At 43.6% G+C, this 26,078-nt stretch overlaps 1 protein-coding gene across 1 annotated transcript; it reads left to right on the top strand.

Annotated features, from left to right (window-relative positions):
* Window positions 1-7,120: 7,120 nt before the first annotated feature.
* Window positions 7,121-24,770, top strand: UBE2I (ubiquitin conjugating enzyme E2 I). Its single transcript, XM_069734303.1, has 7 exons — window positions 7,121-7,262; window positions 14,915-14,991; window positions 15,088-15,171; window positions 19,602-19,674; window positions 20,025-20,134; window positions 20,215-20,294; window positions 23,919-24,770. Exons 2-7 carry the CDS (start codon window positions 14,926-14,928, stop codon window positions 23,980-23,982), a joined length of 477 nt encoding a protein of 158 aa, XP_069590404.1. The 5' UTR covers window positions 7,121-7,262; window positions 14,915-14,925; the 3' UTR covers window positions 23,983-24,770.
* Window positions 24,771-26,078: the final 1,308 nt, after the last annotated feature.

The following is a 26,078-nucleotide window of genomic DNA, read 5'->3' as shown; positions in this document are numbered from 1 at the left end:
GTGCAGAGGGCATTGTGCGAGGAGCAGAACTGTGCAGAGGGCATTGTGCGAGGAGCAGAACAGTGCGGAAGGAATTGTGCAAGGAGCAGAACAGTGCGGAGGGCATTATGCGGGGAGCAGAACTGTGTAGAGTGCATCGTGCGAGAAGCAGAACTGTGCGGAGGGCATTGTGCGAGGAGCAGAACTGTGCAGAGGGCATTGTGCGAGGAGCAGAACTGTGCAGAGGGCATTGTGCGAGGAGCAGAACTCTGCAGAGGGCATTGTGCGAGGAGCAGAACTGTGCAGAGGGCATTGTGTGAGGAGCAGTACTGTGCAGAGGGCATTGTGCGAGGAGCAGAACTGTGCAGAGGGCATTGTGCAAGGAGCAGTACTGTGCAGAGGGCATTATGTGAGAAGCAGGACTGTGCAAAGGGCATTGTGCGAGAAGAACAGTGCGGAGGGCATTGTGCGAGGAGCAGAACTGTGCAGAGAGCATTGTGCCTGGAGCAGAACTGTGCAGAGGGCATTGTGCGGGGAAAACTGTGCAGATGGCATTATGCGGGGAGCAGAACTGTGCAGAGGGCATTGTGTGAGGAGCAGAACTGTGCAGAGGGCATTCTGCGAGAACCGTGCGGAGGGCATTGTGGGAGAACTGTGCAGAGGGCATTATGCGGGGAGCAGAACTGTGCAGAGGGCATTGTGTGAGGAGCAGAACTGTGCAGAGGGCATTATGCGGGGAGCAGAACTGTGCAGAGGGCATTGTGCGAGGAGCAGAACTGTGCAGAGGGAATTGTGTGAGCAGAACTGTGCAGAGGGCATTGTGCGAGAAGAACCGTGCAGAGGGCATTGTGCAAGGAGCAGAACTGTGCAGAGGGCATTGTGTGAGGAGCACAACTGTGCAGAGGGCATTGTGAGAGAACCGTGCGGAGGGCATTGTGCGAGAAGAACCATGCAGAGGCCATTGTGCGAGGAGCAGAACTGTGCAGAGGGCGTTGTGTGAGGAGCACAACTGTGCAGAGGGCATTGTGAGAGAACCGTGTGGAGGGCATTGTGCGAGGAGCAGAACTGTGCAGAAGGCATTGTGTGAGGAGCAGAACTGTTCAGAGGGCATTGTGTGAGAAGAACCGTGCAGAGGGCATTGTGCGAGCAGAACTGTGCAGACGGCATTGTGTGAGGAGCAGAACTGTGTAGAGGGCATTGTGCGAGGAGCAGAACTGTGCAGAGGGCATTGTGCAGGGAGCAGAACTGTGCAGAGGGCATTGTGCAGGGAGCAGAATCGTGCAGAGAGCATTGTGCGAGGAGCAGAACTGTGCAGAGGGCATTTTGTGAGCAGAACTGTGCAGAGGGCATTGTGAGAGAACCGTGTGGAGGGCATTGTGCGAGGAGCAGAACTGTGCAGAAGGCATTGTGTGAGGAGCAGAACTGTTCAGAGGGCATTGTGCGAGAAGAACCGTGCAGAGGGCATTGTGCGAGCAGAACTGTGCAGAGGGCATTGTGTGAGGAGCAGAACTGTGTAGAGGGCATTGTGCGAGAAGAACCGTGCGGAGGGCATTGTGCGAGAACTGTGCAGAGGGCATTGTGCAAGGAGCAGAACTGTGCAGAGGGCATTGTGCAGGGAGCAGAACTGTGCAGAGGGCATTGTGCGAGGAGCAGAACTGTGCAGAGGGCATTTTGCGAGAACTGTGCAGAGGGCATTTTGCAAGGAGCAGAACTGTGCAGAGGGCATTGTGCAGGGAGCAGAACTGTGCAGAGGACATTGTGCGAGGAGCAGAACTGTGCAGAGGGCATTTTGCGAGAATTGTGCAGAGGGCATTTTGCGAGGAGCAGAACTGTGCAGAGGGCATTGTGCGGGGAGCAGAATTGTGCAGAGGGCATTGTGCGAGCAGAACTGTGCAGAGGGCATTGTGCGAGGAGCAGAACTATGCAGAGGGCATTGTGCAAGGAGCAGAACTGTGCAGAGGGCATTGTGCGAGGAGCAGAACTGTGCAGAGGGCATTGTGCGAGTAGAACTGTGCAGAGGGCATTGTGCGAGCAGAACTGTGCAGAGGGCATTGTGTGAGGAGCAGAACTGTGCAGAGGGCATTGTGCGAGCAGAACTGTGCAGAGGGCATTGTGTGAGGAGCAGAACTGTGCAGAGAGCATTGTGCGAGGAGCAGAACTGTGCAGAGGGCATTTTGCGAGGAGCAGAACTGTGCAGAGGGCATTTTGCGAGAACTGTGCAGAGGGCATTGTGCGAGGAGCAGAACTATGCAGAGGGCATTGTGCGAGGAGCAGAACTGTGCAGAGGGCATTGTGCGAGGAGCAGAACTGTGCAGAGGGCATTGTGCGAGTAGCAGAACTGTGCAGAGGGCATTGTGCGAGGAGCAGAACTGTGCAGAGGGCATTGTGTGAGCAGAACTGTGCAGAGGGCATTGTGAGGAGCAGAACTGTGCAGAGGGCATTGTGCAGGGTGACCAGGGTCACACGACCGCATATTCTCTCATTCAAGAGAATCGGGTTGATCAGCGTGTGATCTAATTCTGAGGTGGAGAAAACAATTTCTCCATTGTCAGTCCGTGAAAATCGGACTGCACTCAGATGTGACCTGAGTGCAGTCCGATGGTTTCCACGCACTCACTGACTTGCATGGCTGGGTGCTATCCAAATATCAGATTGAAATGGGGCATGCTGTGACTTTTTAGTCGGACAGACTCGGTCCAAGGAAATAATTTGACACGTGCACAACCCCATAGAATAACATTAGTCCGAGTGCTATCGTGTTTTGTCAGATCATATTCATACTGATAATATGGCCATGTGCACGAAAAGTCATCAGTACCAGCAGCCCGATCTCATCTGTGTGGAACATCCTCGGCAACTGTGTGGTCTGGTGCTGTAGATCCACTCCTGATCGGTGGGGTAGACCCCCAAATGATCCGATATTACTAACCTATCCTAAAGTTACACCACCTTCTTTGTAGAGTGAGACAAGTGCTCACACATGGGCACACAATTGTCAAACAAAACAGCCAGCAATTAACCATTGCAGTTGTCCAAGCTTCGGCTACATATGTCAAGCACCCTGGATCCGGAGAAGAGGAGCGCCGACTGCTATAAATATTATATACTGATGTTGGGCCTAATAATGACACGGTGATATAAAGGGGACGTCCTGTATGGAGCCTGAAGACTGGAGGTAAAGATGTGCTAAAGCTAACACAAGTAAACACAAAATGCAGTTTATAAATGATCCCTTTATTATTAAGGGAAAAAGAAATCCAAACCTACAGGGCCCTGAAAGATTAAGTGCGACAAACATGCAAAAGAATAGGAAATCAGGAAGGGGGCAAAGACTTTTTCACAACACTGTATGTTAGCAGCAATAGATGGACTCAGAGGCAATAAGCTTGTGCAAAGGTTGTTGTGAAGGGAGGAGGAGGAGGTGAGCTGTGACATCGCATATTGTGAATGGTGGATCCTGTGTTATCTGCTGTGTATAGAGGTGTTATCAGTCATTGTAATCCTGCCTCCGATGATAATGAGTCTGCTGACAACTCTTCCTACTTTTTTTTTGTAAATTATCCCTGTATATTTTACCTCTATTTATTTTATTAATATGGTCATTATTCATGGTTTAATATTATGGGATATAAATAATCCACAGTTATCATTATTATTACTAGTAATGTTTTTTATTCCTGTACATTTTTTAATTGCATCTAAGTTTTTATCATTACTTGTATATCTTTTTATTTTATGTAAATTAGTTATTATTCCTGTATGTTTATTAATTTTATGTAAATTATTACTCCTTTGTTTTGTTATGTAATTATTATTACTACAGTTATTATTCCTGTATATTATTCACTTTATTAGTTATTACTCCTGTAGGGTTTTTTATGTAATTATTATTACTATGTTTATTATTATTATACTACTTTTTTGTAAATTATCCCTGCATATTTTATCACTACTTTTTTTTAATATGGTTATTATTCTGTTTAATAATATATGCAAACCATACATCATTTGTATGTGATAAATAATCCATCATTATAATTTTTATTATTAGTAGTAATGCTTTTAACTTGCATTTATTTTTTATACATTTTATTTTTATAAAATGTTTATTTTATTTGATATATATGTAAAGTATTACCGTATGTCTATTCATTTTAAGTAAATTATTAATCTGTTTTTTTATGTAATTATTACTAGTTATTATTCCTGTATATTTTTTATTTATTACTAGTTATTATTCCTGTATATTATTTATTAATAGTTATTATTCCTGTACATTATTTATTACTAGTTATTATTCCTGTATATTATTACTAGATATTATTCCTGTATATTATTTACTAGTTATTATTCCTGCACATTATTTATTACTAGTTATTATTCCTGTATATTTACTAGTTATTATTCCTGTATATTTATTACTAGTTATTATTCCTGTATATTATTTATTACTAGTTATTATTCCTGTATATTATTTACTAGTTATTACTCCTGCACATTATTTATTAATAGTTATTATTCCTGTATATTATTTATTACTAGTTATTATTCCTGTATATTATTACTAGCTATTATTCCTGTATATTATTTACTAGTTATTATCCTGTATATTATTTATTACTAGTTATTATTTCTGCACATTATTTATTAATAGTTATTATTCCTGTATATTATTTATTACTAGTTATTATTTTTGTATATTATTTATTACTAGCTATTATTCCTGTATATTATTTTTTATTTATTACTAGATATTCCTGTATATTATTTATTACTAGTTATTATTCCTGTATATTTTTTTTATGTATTACTAGTTATTATTCCGGTATATTAATTATTACTAGTTATTATTCCTGTATATTATTTACTAGTTATTATTCCTGTATATTATTTTTTATTTATTACTAGTTTTTATTCCTGTATATTTTTTTTATGTATTACTAGTTATTATTCCTGTATATTAATTATTACTAGTTATTATTCCTGTATATTATTTACTAGTTATTATTCCTGTATATTATTTTTTACTTATTATTAGCTATTATTCCTGTATATTATTTATTACTAGTTATTATTCCTGTATATTTTTTATTACTAGTTATTATTCCTGTATATTATTTTTTATTACTAGTTATTATTCCTGTATATTATTTTTTATGTATTACTAATTATTATTCCTGTATATTATTTTTTATCTTTTACTAGTTATTATTCCTGTATATTATTTACTAGTTATTATTCCTGTATATTATTTTTTACTAGTTGTATATTATTTATTACTAGTTATTATTCCTGTATATTATTTATTACTAGTTATTATCCTGTATATTATTTATTACTAGTTATTATTCCTGTATATTATTTATATTACTAGTTATTATTCCTGTATATTATTTATTACTAGTTATTATCCTGTATATTATTTATTACTAGTTATTATTCCTGTATATTATTTATATTACTAGTTATTATTCCTGTATATTATTTTTTATTTATTACTAGTTATTATTCCTGTATATTATTTTTTTACTTATTATTAGCTATTATTCCTGTATATTATTTATTACTAGTTATTATCCTGTATATTATTTATTACTAGTTATTATTCCTGTATATTATTTATATTACTAGTTATTATTCCTGTATATTATTTATTACTAGTTATTATCCTGTATATTATTTATTACTAGTTATTATTCCTGTATATTATTTATATTACTAGTTATTATTCCTGTATATTATTTATTACTAGTTATTATTCCTGTATATTATTTACTAGTTATTATTCCTGTATATTATTTTTTTACTTATTATTAGCTATTATTCCTGTATATTATTTATTACTAGTTATTATCCTGTATATTATTTATTACTAGTTATTATTCCTGTATATTATTTATATTACTAGTTATTATTCCTGTATATTATTTATTACTAGTTATTATTCCTGTATATTATTTTTTACTAGTTGTATATTATTTATTACTAGTTATTATTCCTGTATATTATTTTTTATTACTAGTTATTATTCCTGTATATTATTCTTACTATTTCTTTCTTATACTATGGTTAGCTGTACTTTTTTTTGTAAATTATCCCCGTATATTTTATTTTCACACTATTTATTAATATGGCTATATAAATATATAATGATTGTTCCCACTATATGATGGTCACTATGGCTATGGATTCCCACTATTCCTATGTTATTAGCCATCTGTCACTGCTGTCACACTGTGCTGTATTACTCCGGCCATGCTTCCCCATCATACACAGGTTCTTATCACCGGCAGTGAGGCGGGTGTCGGCGCCTTTCTCATTATTCCCGGTGTGTGTGGCCCGGTGCCGGCCCCGCCGCCATCCTCGTGGCTCCGCTGCTCCGTCCTCTCACTTTCCCCGGCTCCCGCCTCCCATCGGGCCGCAGTTAGGGACCGTCTCCACTCCTCCGCTCTCCTCTCTGCAGCACGGACTCGTCTTTGTAACGATTCCTGCGATTGGTCACTAAATCCCCGTCCCCGCCCATTATTTGCCAATCCCGCCAATCAGAGCACAGCTTTCTCCCGGCTGCCTCCTGCTTTCCATTCCGTGTGGAGGAAAAAACCCTGAGCCATTTTAGGCCTCGCCGCCCAGTTCGGTATCAATAGTCGAACCTCGGGCGTTTTAGTCGATATATATAGCTGATTCAGCTTATGTGCTCGGAATATGTGGTGATTGTACACGGTTATCTGACTCGCATCCTCCGCTTTGCCTCGTTACACACTCCCTGAGGCCTAGTCCTTCATCCCGACCGGCACTTTGTAGACGGTCCCTTATTTTTAGAACGCGGCTCCTTTAAGTGCATAGCTGTCTACGCGTCTGCCTGCGCGCCTGTTTTCTGTCTGCACGTTTCCTCCTCACGGTTATATCAGGGCGACATAAACCGGCGATAGAAGCGTTTTATAATTAATTTATGACCGGCCCGTGTTTAATCCGTGTCCGTGGCCGGGTGGGGGCGCAGCCGGCCCCTGGAGGGGTGGGCTCTGGTAGTTTCCGCCGGGATTTACAGCGTGCAGCGCCTCCTGCTGGGCGGGGCAGGAGTTGGTTGGGGACTTTGGCGGTTTTTTTCCCCCGTGCAGGCAGTGGTGAGGGCAGCTCCGGGACTGGGGTCCTTGTGACATGAGGTCCTATTTAGTCTGGGTCAGGTTCAGTGCTGCTTCAGGAGGGAAACTTTAGGGGCTTTGTCCCGACACAAAGAGCAGTGACCGCCGCGGAGCCCGGATTGTCAGGGGGTGAAGGCACAGCAGGTGAGCGGCTCCCGGGGGCCGGCGGGCACAGGGCTGCCCACAGCGGGGCGGAGGCCGCGGCGTCTCCGGGGCTCCCGCGTCTGCTATGGTAACGGCGGAGGGATCCGGAGGCCGGGGATATTCGCCCCCATTCATTCTCATGGTGGGGGGCGGCAGCATGGCCGCCTCCTCCGAGCTGTCACTGCGGACTAGTCCTCCCAGGACGGGGCTGTGCCGCACTGAGGCCGCCGCCGGCCGTCTCCCTCCTCCCGGCAGTCACTTTCACTTTTACTCCCCCAACTGCTGCTGATGGCGCCCCCTATAGCCAGTGTGGTGCCAGTGCATGGGGCACACCAGGGGGCTGCGGAGGGGCTTCCTCCATCCCAGAAGCCCTATGGACTCCACAGCGTAAACATATGCTAATGTAAGGAGTCAGGTGGGTGGAGCTCATCCTCTTGACCTGTAAAGATTCATGTGGCTGGAACTCGTGAGAATATGTAAGGAGTCAGGTGGGTGGAGCTAATCCTCTTGATGTGTAAGGAGTCAGGTGGGTGGAGCTAGTGACGTGTAAGCTGTCGGGTGGAGCTCATGCTAATGATGTGTAAGGAGTTAGTTGGGTGGAGTCTCATCCCCTTGCTGTGTAAGGAGTTATGTGGGTGGAGCTAATGACATGTAAGGAGTTGTGTGGGTGGAGCTAATGATGATTGAGTCAGGTAGGTGGAGCTCATGCTAATGTGGGTGGAGCTCATCCTCTTAGAGTCCATAGACCTGACGGATTGAGCCTGTCCCAGACAATGCCCCAAGTGTGTGTGGGTTGGGCCAGCAGGACTCTTTGGAGGAGCAGCTCCACCCCCATGACTCCTTACAGGTGTTTAGAAGTATCACCTGCAGATTATTTCCTTAGTTAGCGGTAACTCTGTCGCCGCCTTTACATCAGTCCATCGCTGTACAGCTCCGCAGAGGCTCAGGCTATTCTAATGACCTGTAATGAGTCATGGGGGCGGAGCAGCTCCTCCTGAAGAGTCCTGCTGGCCCGATCTCTTCTTGTGTATCAGGACGAGCTTCACAGTGAGGTCAGGAGTGTCGGCCTCGGCTCTAGTGGGGTTCTGTGCGGTAAAAGGAGCCTGGCCCACTGGACTCTTCAGAGTGGTGGCTCCACCCCTGTGACTCTTTACAGGTCATAACCATATCAGAAATAGATGAGTGAGTGGAATTTTATTAATTTTTTTCCTTGGGGGAAAACTGTGACTCTACATGCGACTGGTACGAAGACCTCAAACGGGGGCTCCCATTTTGCTGGATAAAAGCAAAAAGCCTTATACTCCCTGCAGTCTTCTCTGAGCAGGGCGTGGGTGAGGGAGCGGCAGGGCGTGGGTGAGGGAGCGGCAGGGCGTGGGTGAGGGAGCGGCAGGGCGTGGGTGAGGGAGCGGCAGGGCGTGGGTGGGGAGCGGCAGGGCGTGGGTGGGCCTAGGGCAGGTGAGCCATGGAGATTTTTTGTTTGTTTTATATTTTAAACCCTCTGTTCCTCAGCCATGCTTTGGGGTCTGGAATATCTTGTAGCCTGAGGTTTTGGTTTTTTTTTTTTTTTTTCTGGGGAGGGGCAGATCTGAGTAAAGCAGCCTGAGTGGCGTCCGTTCATGCCTGTTTCTATGTTGTGCCGCATCAGCCAGTACAGGAGGAGATCCAGACCGACCCGCCGCCTTATTGGCTAACAGCACAGTGGTGGTTTGGGCCCCAAAAAACGCCCTGCTGTTCTTGACATGCTTCGTAGCAATAAGTCTGCCCACGTACAAGAATTAATTTTCTGGAAAGACATCAGGAATATATTCAGGTGTGGAAAGAAAGATACGCAGGTGAGAGCAATAGACGGGGCGGGTGCAGCTTATTAGGGAGTTGCCTTACAAGCCGTTCTCTGCAACCTGTTAATTAATGATTGTAATTCCAATAATGCCCTGCAGATGGCAGTTTGTGATGTGAGGGAATTCTCCGTGTGCTTGGAAGAGACATACAATTAAGTCCATATATATTTGGACAGACATTTTTCCAATTTTGGTTATAGACGTTACCACAATGAATTTTAAACAGAACAATTCAGATGCAGTTGAAGTTCAGACTTCCAGCTTTCATTTGAGGGTATCCACATTAAAATTGGATGAAGGGTTTAGGAGTTTCAGCTCCTTAACATGTGCCACCCTGTTTTTAAAAGGACCAAAAGTAATTGGACAATTGACTCCAAGGCTATTTCATGGACAGGTGTGGGCAATCCCTTCGCTATGTCATTCTCAATTAAGCAGATAAAAGGCCTGGAGTTGATTTGAGGTGTGGTGCTTGCATTTGGAAGGTTTTGCTGTGAAGTAAACATGCGGTCAAAGGAGCTCTCCATGCAGGTGAAACAAGCCATCCTAAAGCTGCGAAAACAGAAAAAACCCATCCGAGAAATTGCTACAATATTAGAAGTGGCAAAATCTACAGTTTGGTACATCCTGAGAAAGAAAGAAAGCACTGGTGAACTCATCAATGGAAAAAGACCTGGGCGCCCACGGAAGACAACAGTGGTGGATGCTCGCAAAATAATCTCCATGGTGAAGAGAAACCCCTTCACAACAGCCAACCAAGAGATCAACACTCTCCAGGAGGTAGGCGTATCAATATCCAAATCTACCATAAAGAGAAGACTGCATGAAAGTAAATACAGAGGGTTCACTGCACGGTGCAAGCCACTCATAAGCATCAAGAATAAAAAGGCTAAAAAACATCTAAAAAAGCAGCACAGTTCTGGAAGAACATTCTTTGGACAGATGAAACCAAGATCAACCTCTTCCAGAATGATGGAAAGAGAAAAGTATGGTGAAGGCGTGGTACATCTCATGATCCAAAGCATACCACATCATCTGTAAAACACGGCGGAGGCAGTGTGATGGCTTGGGCATGCATGGCTGCCGGTGGCACTGGGTCACTAGTGTTTATTGATGATGTGACACAGGACAGAAGCAGCCGAATGAATTCTGAGGTCTTCAGAGACATACTGTGTGCTCAGATCCAGCCAAATGCAGCCAAACTGATTGGTCGTCTTTTCATACTACAGATGGACAATGACCCAAAACATAAAGCCAAAGCAACCCAGGAGTTTATTAAAGCAAAGAAGTGGAATATTCTTGAATGGCCAAGTCAGTCACCTGATCTCAACCCAATTGAGCAGCATTTCACTTGTTAAAGACTAAACTTCAGACAGAAAGGCCACAAACAAACAGCAACTGAAAACCACAGTAGTGAAGGCCTGACAGAGCATCAAAAAGGAGGAAACACAGCGTCTGGTGATGTCCATGAGTTCAAGACTTCAGGCAGTCATTGCCAACAAAGGGTTTTCAATCAAGTGCTAGAAATGAACATTTTATTTAAAATTATTTAATCTGTCCAGTTACTTTTGGTCCCTTTAAAAACAGGGTGGCACATGTTAAGGAGCTGAAACTCCTAAACCCTTCATCCAATTTTAATGTGGATACCCTCAAATGAAAGCTGAAAGTCTGAACTTCAACTGCATCTGAATTGTTCTGTTTAAAATTCATTGTGGTAATGTCAATAACCAAAATGAGAGAAATGTTGACTCTGTCCAAATATATGTGGACGTAACTGTAGACCAAGGAAGTCTCTATGGTAGGGGCTAGTCTCTATGGTAGGGGCTAGTCGTGTATCTCCCTAATTCTGTTCTTCTTGGGAGCTAATTAGCTTTGCAACTCTTTTCATGTCCTTCCTTGCTCCATGTTATGTGAGTGAGGTGGCTTGCGGGCTACAGTGACGTGATATCACGATCCTAACACAAAAGGTATGTTGGAAAGTTTATTACATTTTTACATGTAGGGAGGTGGTCTCAACTGTCAGAGCAGTTGAAGAGCTACATAAAAATAAATAAATGCTTTGACCTTTAGCAGAGAACCAGCCAATGCTGACTATACCCAGGGGACACCTACGGATGGCCGTGAGTGAGATCCTTCACCCCGTCCATAATGAATGTGGTGGATCGTGGTCGCTGGACAGATAAACCTCATGTCCTAGTAGCTTACAAGCAGCTATGATCAGTGAGGTGACGAGATGTCACTTCACCATTGATTGGACCCATGTAAGATATTGGTGTCATAAATCTTGGTATATTGCTATTTTCAAGATTTCTGCTTGCTGTCAGTGAATGGAAAGGCTCAATTGGGAAATGACCTGAAATCAATGACCTCAATAGTTATGCTCAAGTTGAAAGAATACTCATCTACAATATCCTGTAGACTCGTCTAGTGCAAGGCCGACTGTAAAGATTAGAGATGAAGTCTAGAGAACTGAGGCTTGGAAAGGTGAGATCAGGAATCATGACTGTACCCACTGACTGGGGAGATGAACAGCTGCCACACAACCCCGGCAGCCGCTTTTCTCCATTGCACTGATGAAATGAGGCTACGTGGTGGGCATGAGCGCACACTTATGGGGGGGGGGGGGGGGGTCAGGAGACACCTCTGGATTAGCTAGCCTTATAGTCTCCTGTAGACACCTCGTCCATGGATGAGGCTTCAGGTTCAGTGTTTTATCTGTCATGGAAGATAAGTCCTTGTAAGTCCCGTTCTAAAAGGAAGGCAGTAGGGAGCCGGTCACGGGCCCCTAGTCGAGGACACGTGTATATGCATGACTGGCTCCTGTCAGTCCTCTACATGAGGATGAAAGGGTAATCTCTCCAATGGAAACTCTGCACTGGCCTGGCCGTCTGCCCTTCACTTGAGAGGGTGAAATGGTTACAAGATGGCAGTGTCTGCAGGGGCAGTACCAGCTGTGTACATGGCACAGAAGCTTTACTGGACCAGAAACTGCTTGAGAAGATTCTCCTCTACAGGAGGGTCCAGTATTGAGAGGCACAAGTGAATGGGTGCAGATGACCCCCTGATAATGGGCATGGATGCGTGCAGATGGCTCCTAGTTGACCCTGTTAATGGGCACTGAAGGGTGCTGATTGCTCCTAGATGACCCCAATAATGGGTGTGGCTGGTTCCTAGAGAACCCCGACAATAGGCACGGAAGGATGCGGCTGGTTCCTAGATTACCCCGATAATGTGTATAGATGACTCCGATGATGGACATGGAAGGGTATGGATGGCTATTGGATGACCCCAAAGATGGGTGCGGATGACCCTGATGATGGACATGGAAGGGTGTGGATGGCTCTTGGATGACCCAATGATGGGTGTGGATGGCTTCTAGATGACCCTGATGATGGACATGGAAGGGTGTGGTTGGCTCTTGGATGACCCTGATGATGGACATGGAAGCGTGTGGATGGCTCTTGCATGACCCCAATGATGGACATGGAAGGGTGTGGATGGCTCTTTGATGACCCCAATGATGGGTGTGGATGGCTTCTAGATGACCCTGATGGACATGGAAGGGTGTGGATGGCTCTTGGATGACCCAATGATGGGTGTGGATGGCTTCTAGATGACCCCAATGATGGACATGGAAGGGTGTGGATGGCTCTTTGATGACCCCAATGATGGATGTGGATGGTTTCTAGATGACCCCTGCTGACCAGCACGGAAGGGTGTGATTGGCTCCTAGATGACCCCTCCCCCTATGATAGGTGCGGATGGCTCATAGATTACTGCGATAATGGGCACTGGAGGGTTCCTGGCATCTTTCTGGATCTCTCTGGCATCTGGAATAGTCTTTCTATCTTCCATGAATGAAACAAATATTTTACCCTCTTTGGAGATCTGGAAGAACTTGACTGCACATGAAGCTTATAGGGAAGAAACTGAAGGGTTAGAATCAGGGAAAGACTTGTTTGAGGAAACCTCCCGCCATGACTTGCTGCCTTCAGGGCTTTTCCATCTTGGTGGTGCTCCTTACATCTCCTGGACGAGGGGTTATGTATAGCATAGTCCTCTAGATCTTTTCCGGTACGCCATCTTCCTGTTTTGCTAGTTTTCATGAGTCTCCTAATTATTTGTTGACTTTGGCCGGGGGCTGCTGATATTTGTAGTGATTCTCTGGTTTTAGCGACAGAAGGGAAATTGTCGATGTGTCCATTGAATTGCTTTTCTCTTGGTCCAAACAGTCTGGCTGTGCTTTGTGCCAGCTGCACCCTCAGATGCCCCCTGAAGATGCTTGTTACTGAATTTGCTCTCTAGGCAGTAGGTACAAGGTGTGAAGTAAGTGCCCCCTTCCATCTTGCACCTTCTTGGTGTAGACTTTAGCGATTTTTTTTTTTTTTTTTTTTTTTTTTTTTTTTTTTTTTTTTTTTTTACGTCTGGTTCTCCTCCTTGGCTGAGCGCCTGTCATCTGCGTATTAAATACCGAGGTGACATGACTCAGGCCGCACAGTATGACGGCGATGAGTAGGACACTCCTATAGGAGCCTGACCACATTCCTCCGCCGCCCGTGACCCCTGCAGGGGGTATTGATTGGTGTTTCCTTCATTAGAAAATAGATTTTCTAGATCCGTCACTTCCACACAGGGAGCTGAGAAGCTTTGCTGACACGACGCGTGGCCATTTGGCAAGTGAGAATGTCGCCTTCTCTGCTGTAGAGAAAAGGTTGTGCTAACCTTCTTGCTTCACGACTAACTGGACCCTGGGCCCGTGTAAGTGGCTCAGTTCTGCTTGGCTGCAAGAGCCCATTATTGGCGCTGTATACCTCAGTGCAGAATTATTGCGTTGCACAGCACAACTACCCTATAAGATCTAAAAGTGAAAGAAAATGTGAGCGTTGCTCAGATCAGAAGACCCAGTCGCTTCGCCAGCTGCCTCGTGGGCATATGAGCTATGGGGCCGTTGGCTCTGGTCGGGAGACCAAGCAGTTGTCTAAGGTCCGTTTCATGGTTGCTTGATACTCTCCCGAGGGTGTAAAGGAGCCTTTTGCCTTTTTCTCCAGATTTCCTGCTGACTGCCATTCCCCCAGCGATCGATCAGCTGATGGTGTTTCATATCCCTGCAGCGCCACAGCTGGAGAAATGTAGCATTGCACTGATTACTCGCCTACTGTACCCTCACCCATCCCTTGTAGATTGTGAGCCCTCGCGGGCAGGGTCCTCATTCCTCCTGTACCAGTTGTGACTTGTATTGTTTAAGATTAAATGTACTTGTTTTTATTATGTATACCCCTCCTCACATGTAAAGCGCCATGGAATAAATGGTGCTATAATAATAATAATTACGGTGGTTTATGCAATGCATATATGTGATAGTTTATTTCAGCTGTCTTTACTAGCGATGAGCGAACGTGCCGGGATAAGGTGTTATCTGAGCATGCTTGGGTGCTAACTGACTGTCTTTGGTGTGCTCAAATAATGTCTCACAGCCGCAGGGACTTGAACGTGTTTTTCGAGCATGCTCTGATAGCACCTTATCCGAGAACGTTCGCTCACTACTAGTTTTTACCCTTTAAGATGGATCTGAGTGGTGACTGGACCCCAGATGGCTATGGTCTCTAATGTCTTGACAGTACACATCCCAACTTAATAGATAAAGGGCTGTAAGTAATGACCACTGACTGCAGTTTCCACATGCCTGTTAGGAAACTTGTTAGACCCACATCTGACCTGATTTCTCTGCGGCTTCCTGCAGTTAGCGCCTTGGCCACTAGATGGCAGTGGCATTTCCGTGCACCTGGTGAGGAGATAACCCCGCGCTTTATGTTGCAGGAGCCCAAACTATGTCTGGCATAGCCCTGAGCAGACTCGCGCAGGAGAGGAAAGCTTGGAGAAAAGACCATCCCTTTGTAAGTTTCACAGATCCATTTATGATCCGATGCCTGCGATGTATAAGTGTTTAGATTATAACGTTTTATAACTTTGGCTTTCTTACAATTCTCAAGGGGTTTGTTGCAGTACCAACAAAAAATCCAGATGGCACAATGAATCTGATGAACTGGGAATGTGCTATTCCAGGGAAGAAAGGGGTAAGGCTGACAGTCTCTACTATTGCACCATATGAGTACTTATGTGCCCGGTACAAGGCTGCAGATTTCCCAAAATGTCCTGGCCAGTGGCAATATTGGTACACTCCTGTCAGGAGAGCATAGGACTCTCGTGTGTTACAATGGCTTTTTGAATATTAGCTGAACACGTTAAGTACACGCAGCAGTGTCTGTACCCCTGCATACACTGTACGCTTCCAGCACAGGACAGGCAACAGTTTAGGACATGCCAGAAGATATTTGGCACCTAAATGGTGCCAAATCTTAACACCCAAAGGGATTTTCCTTCAGTAAACCTATGTGACATGTTTTATCAAGATCGTCTTATCGGCTCACACTGCCATAAAGACAGCTGTAGTTTAAAGGGTTATTCTCAAGCAGCTCACAACTCTGCAGGCTCCTTACTACTTAGTCTTTGACATGGCAGGATCTCCTCCATGAGTGATAGGTCTGGTGAGTAGTAGAGCTGTAGTATTAGAACTATAAAGCTCGGCACAGGTTCTGCTGTCACACATTCAGCCATCAGTGGTTTGTTCTGAAGTCTACAGTGTGATCACTGTACTTACATAGCGATAACAGGACATTTTAACAAGCACACGGCTCACGACGGCGAGCGCTGCGGCTGAAAGATTTAGAACAGCAGCGTGTCAGGAGGTGAGCACACAGGTTCTGTAGACAAATTAATGGGTTGTTGTGGGGTGGCTGGTATGTTGGGAGTCAACTCCTCTCCTGGCATGTAACTGCTATGGGCAGGAGGAGCTAATGGCCGAGCTCCATGGGAACCAACTATACACTATGAAAGATAAAAGCAGTCATTGCCTGAGAATGACAATAGCTAGAAAAGAGTGATTTGAACACTTTCTTATTTTCCTGTCATTTAAACTATATATATATTTTTTTTCAATAGCTTGGGAGTATCCCTCTTAATCCCGTATGACATACTATCCCGTCAGGTGACCTGGGACTTAATCCCCAGTGACGGGATAGTACGTCATATGCGATCAGCCGCGCTCATGGGGGGAGCGCGGCCGATCACGGCCGGGTGTCAGCTGCCTATCGCAGGTGACATCCGGCACTATGTGCCAGGAGCGGTCACGGATCGCTCCCGGCACATTAACCCCCGGCACACTGCGATCAAACATGATCGCAGTGTCCCGGCGGTGCAGGGAGGGGGCTTACCAAGTGCCTCAGAGCAGGCACTGGTAAGCCAGGAGCAGTGCATGTAAGATCGCTGATCTGACACAGTGCTCTGCAAAGTGTCAGATCAGCGATCTGTCATTATAATGATGTCCCCCCTGGGACGAAGTAAAAAAAAAAAAAAATTCCCATAAGTACATTTCTTTATCTAAATAAAAAAACAATAAAAGTACACATATTTAGTATCGCCACGTCCGTAACGACGCGACCTATAAAACTGGCCCACTAGTTAACCCCATCAGTGAACACCGTAAAAGAGGCAAAAAACGCTTTATCATACCGCCGAACGCAAAGTGGAATAACACATGCTCAAAAAGACGGATATAGATAACTATGGTACCGCTGAAAACGTCATCTTGTCACGCAAAAAACGAGCCGCCATACAGCGTCATCAAAGAAAAAATAGTTATAGTCCTCAGAATAAAGCGATGAAAATTTTTTTTTTTTCTATAAAATAGTTTTTATCGTATAAAAGCGCCAAAACATAAAAAAAAATCTAAAATGAGGTATCGCTGTAATCGTACTGACCCAAAGAATAAAACTGTTTTATCCATTTTACCAAATGTGGAATGGTATAAACGCCTCCCCCAAAAGAAATTCATGAATAGCTGGTTTTTGGTAATTCTGCCTCACAAAAATCGGAATAAAAAGCGATCAAAAATGTCATGTGCCCGAAAATGTTACCAGTAAAAACGTCAACTCACATGACTCTGTGGACCAAAATATGGAAATATTATAGGTCTCAAAATGTAACGCAAAAAATATTTTTTGCAATTAAAAAAAGCGTCTTTCAGTGTGTGACGGCTGCCAATCATAAAAATCCGCTAAAAAAAATATAAAAGTAAATCAAACCCCCCTTCATCACCCCCTTAGTTAGGGAACATAAAAAAATGTATTTATTCCCATTTTCGGGCTTGGGCTAAGATTAGGGTTTGGATTACATTTACGGTTGGGATTAGGGTTAGGGGTGTGTTGTGGTTAGGGTTACCGTTGGGATTAGGGTTAGGGGTGTGTTTGGATTAGGGTTTCAGTTAGAATTGGGGGTTTCCACTGTTTAGGCACATCAGGGGCTCTCCAAACGCGACATGGCGTCCAATCTCAATTCCAGCCAATCAGGGTGGATTTGATTTAAATCTAACTGATTTAAATCCATGATTTAAATCAAAGTTTCTACCTAACTGAATTTGACGCCGCAGAGGTCCCAGCCTCTTTTTCACGGCAAAAATGTTACAACATGAACAGAGTTGAGAAAAAGACCTTAATCCTATTGTTCTACAAACCTATGAATACAGAATCAACCCCTTCAGTGCCGAGTCCAAGAAGTTAGACAATATGTTTCTGATTGTTTGGAGTGGAATAGATCTGCACAACACAAGAAGAATGTGAATCTAAGTGTGAGGAGGAGGAAGGGCAAGCAGACAAGAAAATGAAAGTGAAACTTTGAGCACAATACTGCAGATGACTCATCTTCATCACTGCACTTCTCATGATGTTGCCTCATTCGCGCCACCAGGCCTTGCATCTTTGTTGCATCGTTTGCATTTTGCACGCATGCCTGCCTTACCGATAGGCGAAGGAGCTTCATTAAAATATTCCCAAACTGGGTCTTTTACGGCCTGCTGCCATTATAAGGAAAGAATGTAATAAACCTCAGATCGTACACACAAACAGGTCCAGACTTGTCGGTCTGTGGCTATGCTGCAGTATTGTGCTAAAAGTTTCACTTTCATTTTCTTGTCTGCTTGCCCTTCCTCCTCCTCACACTTAGATTCACATTCTTCTTGTGTTGTGCAGATCTATTCCACTCCAAACAATCAAAAACATATTGTCTAACTTCTTGGACTTGGCACTGAAGGGGTTGATTCTGTATTCATAGGTTTGTAGAACAATAGGATTAAGGTATTTTTCTCAACTCTGTTCATGTTGTAATATTTTTGCCGTGAAGAGGCTGGGACCTCTGCGGAGTCAAAATCAGTTTTGAGAACTGCGTATAGTAAGTAAAGCGAGCGTCTGTGATAATATAGGAGAGAAACTGCCCACTAATCCTACAGAAACCTCTGGAAGAGCATGGCATTGTGAATGTTACACATATACAGCCTTTATTCTACTGAGTTAAACAACTCAGCTTTATCTCATGATGGAAGAACCTTTGGATGGTAAAATATTTTCCTCAAAAAGCAGTTTATTGAAAAAAAAAAAAATCTGATTTAAATAAAAAAAATCCCTTTTTTTTTTTTTTTTACAAATGCACGTTATATCTAAGAAATTTTACCACTATCATGAAGTACAATATGTCACGAGAAAACAATGTCAGAATCACCAAGATCCGTTGAAGCGTTCCAGAGTTATAACCTCATGAAGGGACAGTGGTCAGAATTGTAAAAATTGGCTCGGTCATTAACGTGCAAACCACCCTTGTGGGTAAAGGGGTTAATACTGTTTAAAAGGGTTATTCTCCAATTCCTGTCTCTTCTGCTTGCTCGGAGGGGGTGGAGGGTTGGCTCCTCTGACAGCTCCATCCAGCAGCATGACCCAGTTGTATGCTTTCCAGGGCGGGAAGCAAAGACTGGATCATAGGAGTGCGCAAACAGTGAGAGCTCGTCGCCTTGGAAACCAGCCACCGCTGACAAAAAAAAAATGCGCTGTGTGTGTATAACACCTGCAAAGTATAGAAGGGGTTAAAAGGGAAAAATGCAAAGTTTTTCTTTTTTTCCTGCTCTTAGGCTGTTTGCATACGCCGTCTTCTTATCAGGCAGAAACTCTCTGTAATTTGTGTCCCTCCATTCCTTGACACTCAGCAGCTCTTCTATGCTGGCACACTCTTACGTTCATGTGATTGCCACGTCCTACAGAAGTATTGCTAGTACCGATGCTTCTGGACACTACCTTGTGCTCATTGTGTTGGGTAGGTGGTGAAATAGAAGACAGAAGGGTTAATAAACCATTTCTACCGAGTCCCAATATCAATCATTGTACAATAGTGCAGAGTCGAAGCCTTTTGGTCATTATGAGGTTAAAGGAAACTAGTCTCCAGAACACTATGCACCAGGACATCCATACAGCAGCATCTGAGAACACTTGTAATGGATGGTTAGACTGGCTCCTGAAGGCTTGCAGAGAGTGCCGTATCCCATGGCATATGTGTGTGCGCACTGCTTGGTAAATGTAGACCATCTTCCTGCACTATTGACGTCTTGTCTGTTTATTCTCTGCAGACCCCATGGGAAGGAGGACTATTTAAACTACGAATGCTATTTAAGGATGATTATCCCTCCTCACCTCCAAAATGTAAGTACTCAGATCGCATACGAGCCAGGACTGTGCCTGCTTGGCTTGTTCCATTGGGAGCTGCGTTATGGCGCTCGTAATGTCTCCATATGGCGGCATACAGAGACATGGCTGTCCTGCCGGGCAGTCCCAAGGCTAGGCACACAAAGGTTTACATCTTGGATGTCAAAACACACGATCAAGAGGTCAACTTCCATTTAAAGGAGGGTTGTTTTCCCTTCCACCCCCTCCTTAATTCAGCACATGGGCAGAGTCCGGAGCAGGACAGGGCTGTCATCCCAAGAAGCGGTCGTCAATCAGGAGTACTGCCGACATTGGGATTCTGCTGCTAATTAATTTTCATCCTACAGGTAAATTTGAGCCTCCGTTATTCCACCCAAACGTCTATCCTTCAGGCACAGTGTGTCTGTCTATCTTAGAAGAAGATAAGGATTGGAGGCCAGCAATCACAATTAAACAGGTACGCCATGCTCTGCCGCCGCAGTGAGAGGAGCCGGACGCTGCGCCCGTGGCCACTTACACCTCTCTGTGTCTTCACAGATCTTGTTAGGAATACAAGAACTTCTAAATGAACCAAATATACAAGATCCAGCTCAAGCAGAGGCATACACAATTTACTGGTCAGTATTTCCCGTGAGGGTAAAATTTAGAAGGAATTTACCATAAAAAAAAAAATTACCTATTGTTTAAATCGGGTATTGAAGGGAATCTGTCAGCAGGTTTTTGGTATGTAAACTGAAGATTGCACGCTGTAGGGGTTAAAACCACAGATTTCTTATCAGTTTGCTTGCAACAATTGTTTTAGCCCCAGGAGTTTATCATTGCTGGACTAGAGCAGCCTGTGTATGGTAGTCTGACTCCGCCCCCTCCTTTGATGGGCAGCTCACTGTTTATGGATTCTGTATACACAGATCCTGGTGTGGGCGGGGTTAGCTTCCTCAGCTCTGCTTCATGCTAAATAGAAAAGCTCTGATTGTGAGACCGGCTGCACCCAGTGAAATAAGTGACACATCGATGGATTCAGGGTTTCTTTGCCTACCTCAGTCTACTCTCGGATAAATTGGCAAAAACCTGCTGACATGAAACTTAAATATTGGGAGAATAAATTACCCCCTTTCTGACCTCGGATGGGATAGTAAAAAAATTTACCTGATCGCTAAACAGCGTAGCGAGAGAAAAAATAAACGCCAGAATTACGTTGTGTTTTTTTTTTTTTTTTTTTTTTTTTAGTCGCCATGACATATTAAAATGCAATAACGGGCGATCAATTTATCTGCACTTAAACGGTATAATTAAAAACATCAGCTCAGCCCTCGCCCAACCCCAGATCACTTTTTTTTTTTTTTTGTCTTATGACTTGGATAAAAAATAACCTAGACATCTCTGGTATCTATGAACTCGTAATGACCTGGAGAATCATATCAGGTCAGCTTTGGCTTTTTTGCTAGGTTCACTAAATGCTAAACAAAAAACCAGTGTGGGATTGCACTTTTTTCAATTTCACCGCACTTGGAAATTTTTTTTTATTTAATTTTTTTTTCCCTTTTTTTTTTTTTTTTTTTTTTTTTTTTTTTATTACACGACATGCTAAAACCAGTGATGTCGTTCAAAAGTACAACTCGTCCCTCAAAACAAGCCCTCAAATGGCCATATTGATGGAAAAATAAGTTATGGCAAAAACGAAAAGCTGGGGTCTTGAAGGGGTTAAATATATTTGGCATAAAAAGATACCGTATGCACTCGAGTATAAGGCTACTTTCACACTAGCGTTAACTGCAATCCGTCACAATGCGTCGTTTTGCAGAAAAAAAACGCTTTCTGCAAAAGTGCTTGCAGGATGCGTTTTTTCCCCATAGACTTGTATTGACGACGGATTGCCACACGTCGCATCCGTCGTGCGACGGATGCGTCGTGCTTTGGCGGACCGTCGGGAGCAAAAAACGCTACATGTAACATTTTTTGCTCCTAACGGACCGCTTTTTCCGACCGCGCATGCGTGGCCGGAACTCCGCCCCCACCTCCCCGCACCTCACAATAGGGCAGCGGATGCGCCGGAGAAATGCATCCGCTGCCTCCGTTGTGCAGTGCGTTAAACGCTAGCGTCGGAATCTCTGCCCGACGCGTTGCGACAGGGAGATTCCGACGCTAGTGTGAAAGTAGCCTCAAAAAACTGGGAAAACTTATTGACTCGAGTATAAGCCTAGGGTGGGAAATGCAGCAGCTACCGATAAATGTCAAAAATAAAAATGGATACCAATAAAAGTAAAATTAATTGAGACATCAGTAGGTTAAGTGTTTTTGAATATCCATATTGAATCAGGAGCCCCATATAATGCTCCATACAGTTCATGATGGGGCCCCATAAGATGCTCCATACAAAATACGCCCCATATAATGCTGCACAAATGTTGATTATGACCCCATAAGATGCTCCATACAGATATTTGCCCCCATATAATGCTGCACATGGCCACATAAGATGCCCCATACAGATATTTGCCCCATATGCTGTTGCTGCGATTAAAAAAAAAAAAAAAAATTACATACTCGCCTCTCAGGTCCCCGACACTTGCTATACTCACCTTTCCCGTTCCACTGCTGACCGCCGCTGTCTTCCCATCCTCTGCGCCGACGTTCAGGAAGAGGGTGGCACGCACTAATCACGTCACCGCGCCCTCTAACCTGAGGATCACTGCAGAAGACACAGCGGCGCCGACGGTGGAACGAGGAGCAGGTGAGTATCGTGCACTGCCCCCGTCACTTACCTGCTCCTGGCGCCACCGCTGCACGTCTGTTCCCCGGCGCAGCATTTTCTTCCTGTAGTGAGCGGTCACCGTTACCGCTCATTACAGTAATGAATATGCAGCTCCACCCCTATGGGAGGTGGAGCTGCATATTCATTACTGTAATGAGCGGTGCCATGTGACCGCTCACTACAGGGAGAAGCTGCAGCGCTGGAAGAAGCAGGGACCGCGCCAGGAGTAGGCAAGTATAATTATAGCTTCCCCCTCCCCTGCCGACCCCTCGGTATGACTCGAGTATAAGCCGAGAGGGGGACTGTCAGCCCAAAAAAAGTGGGCTGAAAATCTCGGCTTATACTCGAGTATATACGGTAACTGGAAAAAAGTCTACCGTATATACTCGAGTATAAGTCGAGATTTTCAGCCCATTTTTTTGGGCTGAAAGTCCCCCTCTCGGCTTATACTCGAGTCATATACCGGGAGGTCAGCAGGGGAGAGGGAGCGGGGGCTGTGTAATTATACTTACCTGCTCCTGGCGCAGTCCCTGGCTTCCCCGGCGCTGCAGATTCTTCCTGTCTTGAGCGGTCACATGGCACCGCTCATTACAGAAATGAATATGCGGCTCCACCTCCCATAGAGGAGGAGCCGCATATTCATTGCTGTAAATGATCGGTAACTGACCGCTCAATTACAGGAAGAAGCTGCAGCGCCGGGGAAGCAGGGACCGGGCCAGGAGCAGGTAAGGGGAGCGCAGCGCTGCGCGATATTTACCTGCTCCTCGCTCCGTCTGCAGCGTCCTCTAGCAGTGACGCTCAGGTTAGAGGGCGCGGTGACGTAGTCAGTGCGCGCCCTCTGCTGAGCGTCAGTGCTGGAGACGGAGCCGCACGAGGAGCAGGTAAATATTGAAAGCGCCGGCGTCCTGACCAAGAGAGGTGAGTATGTGATTTTTTTTTTTTTTTTTTTTTTTTTTTTTTTATTTATTGCAGCACCAGCAGCATTCTATATGACACAGCTTTATAAGGAGCATCTTATGGGGCCATAATGAACGGTATGGAGAATCTATTTTTATCTTTGAAATTTACCAGTAGCTGCTGCATTTTCCACCCTAGGCTTATACTCGAGTCAATAAGTTTTCCCAGTTTTTTTGTGGCAAAATTAGGGGGGTCGGCTTATACTCGAGTATATACGGTATTTTCTGAAGATGCATAAAAAAAAAATTAATAATAATTTCTGTGCTTCCTCTGCGTCAGCTTTCACATCACTGCTTCAGTGATATCATGTAACAGAACCATCATGTAACAACCACTGCTGACAATCGCTTGGTTCGGGAGTTTCAAGCCATAGATGTCTCATGGCTGAGATTGTGATTAGCCACAGTGGTAATCTGTACCCAAAACATAATTTCTTCTCTCTAAGCGTTTTTATGTTTTGACTGGTTCTTCTTATACTGTGCATTTAATGTTTGGTTTTTTTGTTTTGTTTTTTTCCCTTATACTCCTCCAGCCAAAACAGAGTGGAATATGAAAAGAGAGTCAGAGCACAAGCCAAGAAGTTTGCACCATCATAAGCTTCAGAAACGCGGCATCTTAAAATAAATAAGAAAAAAAAAAACACAAAAAAAAATAAAAAAAACAAAAAAAAGGAAGGGATTGGTTTGGCAAGAACTTGTTTACAGAAAAACAAACAAAATTTTTTTGCAAAATTGAATGACGCTAAATACAAATGAGTCACTTAGGGGAGGGGGTCGTATGTGTGCCATTTTTTTTTTTTTTTTTTTTCCATTTTTCGCCACTTGTATAGAGTTCTAAATTTGCTGAATATCCCCCCCGTTTTTTCATACAGGGTCTCTTCCTTCAGTCTTTTTGTATTTTTGATTGTTATGATGTAAAACTTGCTTTTATTTTAATATTGATGTCAGTATTTCAACTGCTGTAAAATTATAAACTTTTATACTTCTATAAATCCACTAGTAATCTATACTTTTACTTTTACTTTTTTTTTTTTTTTTTTTTTTTTTCTTTGCTATCTGATGCAGGCATGCTTAAAAAAAAAAAAAAAAAAAAAAAAAAAAAAAGATAATAAAAATGTTTAGAACTATATCTAGCCTCTAGCTGGCTGTATTATAAACCAATGTCATGACTTCAACCCCCTCCCCTCCCCTAAATTTTGCCTTTTTCAGGTATCTCAGAAACTAAGGTTGGTCACTTGCAACCTAGAGCCTCCGACTTTATTTTTTTATTTTTATTTTTTTTCCCTCCCGTCAGCCTCTTGCTTCTGCATCACTTCCTTTTGTGTTTATATGGCGTTCTGTCTGTGTTGCTGTTTAGATTAAAATAAACTGTTTATATAAAGGTTTTTTGTTTCTTTATCTTTTTCATGAAAAAGGACTATACGTGGAAATCCTTTTGGCTTGTAAAACTGACATTTTGACACTTTTTTTTATTTTCTGTGCATTCTGTAAAAGGGGGGAAAAATAAGAATTGTATATGTTTTTTTTCCTTGATGTTTTGGATACACAGATGACAGCCTGGCATCTCAATATAATCAGCTGACCATATACTGTATGTGTTTGTAATCCCGGGGAAAAAAAAATGCTGTATTAAATAAAACAGCAGTAAAACCACAATTTTAAAGCTGGTAAGTATAATGATCTTTGTTGGAGATCTGCCAATCACCTGATCACTGTATCGCCATAACTGATGCAAATAAAACAAGTCAATTGGAACAGACTGAATATAAAAATGTTTTATTATTATTTTAGAGAAATTGGTTCTTTGCATTGTTTTCATTTGTTTGACATTGGATGGATGAGATTCCTCTTGTTTCTCTCAAGTAAAAGTTTTGTGGAACTTCATATGCAGTTGATGCCAGAGACAGTCGAGGCCAGTGCAATTAAGGATCGTTATCGATTGGCTTCCAGGACGTTACCGTTCATCTAATCAATGGGATGGGTTCGATAATAGAATTTTTCAGAGTTTAATCTACCCTGGTCTGCAGTTCTTAGATCCTCTCCATTGGATGTTTCACTAAAAGCCATAAGGAACAGTGACTGTATTGTGTAGATCTCCGATTCTAAAGTCACAGCCATTAATATGAAGGCAACCCTAACAGCTTATCCTCTTCTGCTGGGAAGACTTTCTATGAGATTTTGGAGGTGACTGTAGAAGTTTTTTTTTGCCCATTCTTCCAGAAGATAATTTATGAGGGCCGACACTTATACAGGCTCATAGTCTTTTCTAGTTTATCCCAAAGTTGTTCTCCCTCGAAAAGGCAACCCTATAGTATTACCCCCTCCTCCGCCAGACTCTTGCATTAGGCACAGTGCCAGGTAACGTTCTCCTGGCGTCCACCAAACTCCATCATCAGATAGAAATGCGATCAGTTACAGATCACGTTTCCTCTGCTCCAGTGGCGGTCGCTTTACATTTGATGCTCGGCAGCATTGTGCTTGGTGATGTAAGACTTGCAAGCTGCGGCACAGTTATGTAACCCCCTAAGACATGAAGCTCCTGGTGGGGGCGTTAATACCAGAGAAGGTTTGGGCTGTGCAGTTATGGAGTCAGCAGAGCGTTGGTGACTTGCATCATATGTACAGTCATGGCAAAAAGTATTAACACCCCTGCAATTCTGTCAGATAATACTCAGTTTCTTCCTGAAGATGAT

The sequence above is a fragment of the Ranitomeya imitator genome, chromosome 7, assembly GCF_032444005.1.
Source record: "Ranitomeya imitator isolate aRanImi1 chromosome 7, aRanImi1.pri, whole genome shotgun sequence".
Lineage (NCBI taxonomy): Eukaryota > Metazoa > Chordata > Amphibia > Anura > Dendrobatidae > Ranitomeya > Ranitomeya imitator.
This window is presented reverse-complemented; position numbering and strand designations above follow the sequence as displayed.

Bases quoted from the DNA above. Each gene is read 5' to 3' on its own strand.
- UBE2I (XM_069734303.1), top strand. From the start codon at position 14,926: ATGTCTGGCATAGCCCTGAGCAGACTCGCGCAGGAGAGGAAAGCTTGG. The intron at 15,172-19,601 runs GTAAGGCTGACA...TATTCTCTGCAG, and splicing joins CTATTCCAGGGAAGAAAGGG to ACCCCATGGGAAGGAGGACT. The intron at 19,675-20,024 runs GTAAGTACTCAG...TTCATCCTACAG, and splicing joins TCCCTCCTCACCTCCAAAAT to GTAAATTTGAGCCTCCGTTA.